Below are 5,000 nucleotides of genomic sequence, written 5' to 3'. Positions count from 1 at the left end.
GTGTCTGGGTAAGGATGGGGGAGGATAGTGTCTGGGTAAGGATGGGGGAGGATAGTGTCTGGGTAATGATGGGGGAGGATAGTGTCTGGGTAAAGACGGGGGAGGATAGTGTCTGGGTAAGGATGGGGGAGGATAGTGTCTGGGTAAAGATGGGGGAGGATAGTGTCTGGGTAAGGATGGGAGAGGATAGTGTCTGGGTAAGGATGGAGGAGGATAGTGTCTGGGTAAGGATGGGGGAAGATAGTGTCTGGGTAAGGATGGGGGAGGATAGTGTCTGGGTAAGGATGGAGGAGGATAGTGTCTGGGTAAGGATGGAGGAGGATAGTGTCTGGGTAAGGATGGAGGAGGATAGTGTCTGGGTAAGGATGGGGGAGGATAGTGTCTGGGTAAAGATGGGGGAGGATAGTGTCTGGGTAAAGATGGGGGAGGATAGTGTCTGGGTAAGGATGGGAGAGGATAGTGTCTGGGTAAGGATGGGGGAGGATAGTGTCTGGGTAAGGATGGAGGAGGATAGTTTCTGGGTAATGATGGAGGAGGATAGTGTCTGGGTAAGGATGGGAGAGGATAGTGTCTGGGTAACGATGGAGGAGGATAGTGTCTGGTTAAGGATGGGGGAGGATAGTGTCTGGGTAAGGATGGGGGAGGATAGTGTCTGGGTAAGGATGGAGGAGGATAGTGTCTGGGTAAGGATGGAGGAGGATAGTGTCTGGGTAAGGATGGGGGAGGATAGTGTCTGGGTAAAGATGGGGGAGGATAGTGTCTGGGTAAGGATGGGGGAGAATAGGCTGAGTGTCAGGGAGGAGAAGAAAGGGAGCAGAAAAATGAATGTTTTCTAAATAGATCCCCTATTCCTGGTGTCAGTATATTTATGTCGTTGCCATGCCAAATACAATTATTTTGTCATACCAAACATTTTTGTTCAATGACATGACAAAGACAAAGGAGTTCTAGTCTAAATAACAAGCAGACTGGCACCATAGAGACAGACAGACCAACAGACAGACGGAGAGGGATAGAAGAACAGAATAATGTGTGTGTTGGACAAGTAGAAGAATGTGTTAGACATGCTGTCCTGGTTAGTCGTTAGTTAGTGAGTATGTGAGGCATGTGTCAGGGACCAGGGGGCTGTGCTGCATATCTTACACCTCCTAGAGGAGCTCCTCTGGGCTTTACTGGCCTGTAGTTCCCCCCCTGCTCTCCCTGCTAAACACCCTGGATTATGATGAGAGGAAAGCCTAGAGAGCAGCACGTCCCTCAGAGTAGCTGTGTGAGAAAGGAATGTACGCCTGTAATATGGACCCAGCCTTTTCAATAGCAGCATCCTGTTGTTCTTCCTGCTTTTATGTGTAACCAAACACAGTGGAGGTGTAGACCACAGTAACTACAGTAACAGAGTATACACTGTAGACCACAGTAACTACAGTAACACAGTGTACACTGTAGACCACAGTAACTACAGTAACAGAGTGTACACTGTAGACCACAATAACTATAGCAACAGAGTGTACACTGTAGACCACAGTAACTACAGTAACATAGTATACACTGTAGACCACAGTAACTATAGCAACAGAGTGTACACTGTAGACCACAGTAACTACAGTAACAGAGTATACACTGTAGACCACAGTAACTACCGTAACAGTGTACACTGTAGACCACAGTAACTACAGTAACAGAGTGAACACTGTAAACCACAGTAACTACAGTAACAGAGTGTACACTGTAGACCACAGTAACTACAGTAACAGAGTGTACACTGTAGACCACAGTAACTACAGTAACAGAGTGTACACTGAGTGGCCTTAATGAGACCCTCTCCCAGTCTCCTTGTGGGGGTTAGTCCTGTAGTCTGTCCCAGTTTCACTGTGGGGGTTAGTCCTGTGGTCTGTCCCAGTCTCACTGTGGGGGTTAGTCCTGTAGTCTGTCCCAGTCTCACTGTGGAGGTTAGTCCTGTAGTCTGTCCCAGTCTCACTGTGGAGGTTAGTCCTGTGGTCTGTCCCAGTCTCACTGTGGAGGTTAGTCCTGTGGTCTGTCCCAGTCTCACTGTGGAGGTTAGTCCTGTGGTCTGTCCCAGTCTCACTGTGGAGGTTAGTCCTGTGGTCTGTCCCAGTCTCACTGTGGAGGTTAGTCCTGTGGTCTGTCCCAGTCTCACTGTGGAGGTTAGTCCTGTAGTCTGTCCCAGTCTCACTGTGGGGGTTAGTCCTGTGGAGTCTGTGGTCTGTCCCAGTCTCACTGTGGGGGTTAGTCCTGTAGTCTGTCCCAGTCTCACTGTGGAGGTTAGTCCTGTAGTCTGTCCCAGTCTCACTGTGGAGGTTAGTCCTGTAGTCTGTCCCAGTCTCACTGTGGAGGTTAGTCCTGCGTAGCAGTGTGTGTTCCACATCTTCTGACCCTCGCTATCTTTTTGTTCTCGCTCTCTCTCCATCTCTCTACCTCTCTCTCTCTCTCTTTCTCTCCCTCTCTCTCTACCTCTCTCTCTCGCTCCCTCTCCCTCCCTCTCTCTCTCTCTCTCTCTCTCTCTCTCTTTCTCTCCCTCTCTCTCTACCTCTCTCTCTCGCTCCCTCTCCCTCTCTCTACCTCTCTCTCTCTCTCTTTCTCTCCCTCTCTCTCTACCTCTCTCTCTCGCTCCCTCTCCCTCTCTCTCTCTCTCTCGCGCTCCCTCTCTCTCTCTCCCTCTTTCTCCCTCTCTCTCTCTCTCTCTCTCTTGCTCCCTCTCTCTCTCTACAGATCGCAATGAGTGTGTGGAGAACCCAGGAGTGTGTAGCCCAGGCCAGTGTATTGATACGTTGGGAAGCTATCGCTGTATCTGCCCCAATGGTTTCAAGGCTACATCAGACCTGGCCATGTGTATAGGTGAGTACAACAACAACAACAACAACAACCTCTAATCTTCCATGAATCATATTAGTGAATAGTGCTGTAGTTATTTTTCATGGTCCATCGAGCTGAATCTAATTATCACAAGGGCTCTTTTTCACGTGATCTCACTCCTCTCTCCAAAGTAACATGCAGTTCAATCATAACTCATTGGCCTCCACTAGTGGATAGTTTGTAATAAGTACTCAGTCAAGTAGTCATTGTTGTCACTGGACCTGGTGAGAGAGTGGTTGCCAGTAGGTTGTGATAATGTTGTGCTGATGTTGTAATGATGTTCTCCTGTTGTTGTAGATGTGGATGAGTGTGAGAGACAGCCATGTGGAAACGGGACCTGTAAGAACACAGTGGGATCCTATAACTGCCTGTGTTACCCAGGCTTTCAGCTCTCACACAACAATGACTGCATAGGTAGGTGTGTGTGTGTGTGACTAACTATGTTTTGAAGCCAGGTCTTCTGCACGCCACAGGACTGTGTTAGCCCACTGAGCTAAAGGCCTTAGGTGTGTGTGTACGGTGTGTGTTTATCTTTCCGCCTGTGTTACCAGATACGGATGAGTGTTCGAGCCAGAGAGGGCTGTGTAGGAACGGGAACTGTATTAACACCCTGGGCTCCTTCGTGTGTGTGTGTCGCGATGGCTACGAACTCAGCGCCGACGGAAGAATTTGTGTTGGTGAGGAACTGTCACATGACTCTCTCCTTGTCTCCTTCCTCTCTATCTCTCTCCTCCCTTCCTCCTGTCATTACTCTCTCCTTATCTCCTTCCTCTCTATCTCTTTCCTCCCATCCTCCTGTCATTACTCTCTTTCCTTATCTCCTTCCTCTCTATCTCTCTCCTCCCTTCCTCCTGTCATTAATCTCTCCTTATCTCCTTCCTTTCTATCTCTCTCCTCTCTTCTGATCCCTCCCATCCTCCTGTCATTACTCTCTCTCCTTATCTCTCTCCTCCCATCCTCCTGTCATTACTCTCTCTCCTTATCTCCTTCCTCTCTAACTCTCTCCTCCCATCCTCCTGTCATTACTCTCTCTCCTTATCTCCTTCCTCTCTAACTCTCTCCTCCCATCCTCATGTCATTACTCTCCTTATCTCTCTCCTCTCTTCCTCCTGTCATTACTCTCTCCTTATCTCCTTCCTCTCTAACTCTCTCCTCCCTTCATTCTGTCATTACTCTCTCCTTATCTCCTTCCTCTCTAACTCTCTCCTCCCTTCATTCTGTCATTACTCTCTCCTTATCTCCTTCCTCTCTAACTCTCTCCTCCCTTCATTCTGTCATTACTCTCTCCTCTCACGCCTTTGTCATCCCTTTCTCTCTCCTCTTAGTTTTCTCACCTGTCTCATTTTCCTTCACGTTATCTCAACCCTCTTCTCAGTCTCTCTCTCCTCTCACAGCAACATTATCTGTACTATTTCCATGCTGTATTAACTCTGTTTCATTTCTAAAGAGTTTAACTGAGTGTGTGTAATGTGGTGTGTGTTCTGTCTCCCAGACGTCAATGAGTGTGCCGTGAACCCTAGGACTTGTGGTCCAGGCACCTGTCAGAATCTGGACGGTTCCTACAGGTGTATCTGCCCACTTGGCTACTATATACAGGACGAGACCTGTGAAGGTAACATACATACGCTTGGAAATCTTCAGTCATTTTGTTAATTAACCAAAAATCTATGGCAATCTATCGTAACTTTGGTCATTTATACTTGAATAACTTTAGAAAAATGTATTCATGTATCGTATCACTTTAGTTTTTTCATCTGTGTCCATATTGACCATGAGTTTCTAGTAGATAGACCGAATGGTTACAGAGGAAATAGCCTCATTAATGACAAAAAGCATCTCTATATTTAGTATATTATTTTACAGCTTTGTCATTCTATTTTTTCTAATCATCTTATTTAATTATTTCATATATTTTACATTTGATAAGGCCACACAGAGAGCCAGAGATAATTACAGTACCCAAAAGGGCCACTAGATGTCTTGTGATAGATTACATAAAATCCTTGAAAGATACCAACATTTTGGTAGTTTAGTAGTAAACTTAGAATGTTTCCAGTAATATACCATCCCTTTGCAACCCTAACACACGCACACACACACACACACACACACACACACGCACACACGCA

General features: G+C 46.9%; 1 protein-coding gene across 2 annotated transcripts in view; it reads left to right on the top strand.

Moving 5' to 3' along the window:
* LOC139403843 (fibrillin-1-like) overlaps window positions 1-5,000 on the top strand; it is a 122,480-nt gene that overhangs the window by 93,987 nt on the left and 23,493 nt on the right. For both annotated transcript variants that reach the window (XM_071146995.1, XM_071146996.1), the window contains exons 46-49: window positions 2,728-2,853; window positions 3,169-3,285; window positions 3,423-3,548; window positions 4,364-4,483. In XM_071146995.1, the coding sequence (XP_071003096.1) occupies window positions 2,728-2,853; window positions 3,169-3,285; window positions 3,423-3,548; window positions 4,364-4,483 (489 nt within the window). The remainder of the gene's footprint in view (window positions 1-2,727; window positions 2,854-3,168; window positions 3,286-3,422; window positions 3,549-4,363; window positions 4,484-5,000) is intronic.

The sequence above is a fragment of the Oncorhynchus clarkii genome, unplaced genomic scaffold, assembly GCF_045791955.1.
Source record: "Oncorhynchus clarkii lewisi isolate Uvic-CL-2024 unplaced genomic scaffold, UVic_Ocla_1.0 unplaced_contig_3709_pilon_pilon, whole genome shotgun sequence".
In the NCBI taxonomy this organism is placed as follows: Eukaryota; Metazoa; Chordata; class Actinopteri; order Salmoniformes; family Salmonidae; genus Oncorhynchus; species Oncorhynchus clarkii.
Note: the sequence above shows the minus strand (reverse complement) of the source record. Positions and strands in the feature narration are given on the sequence as shown.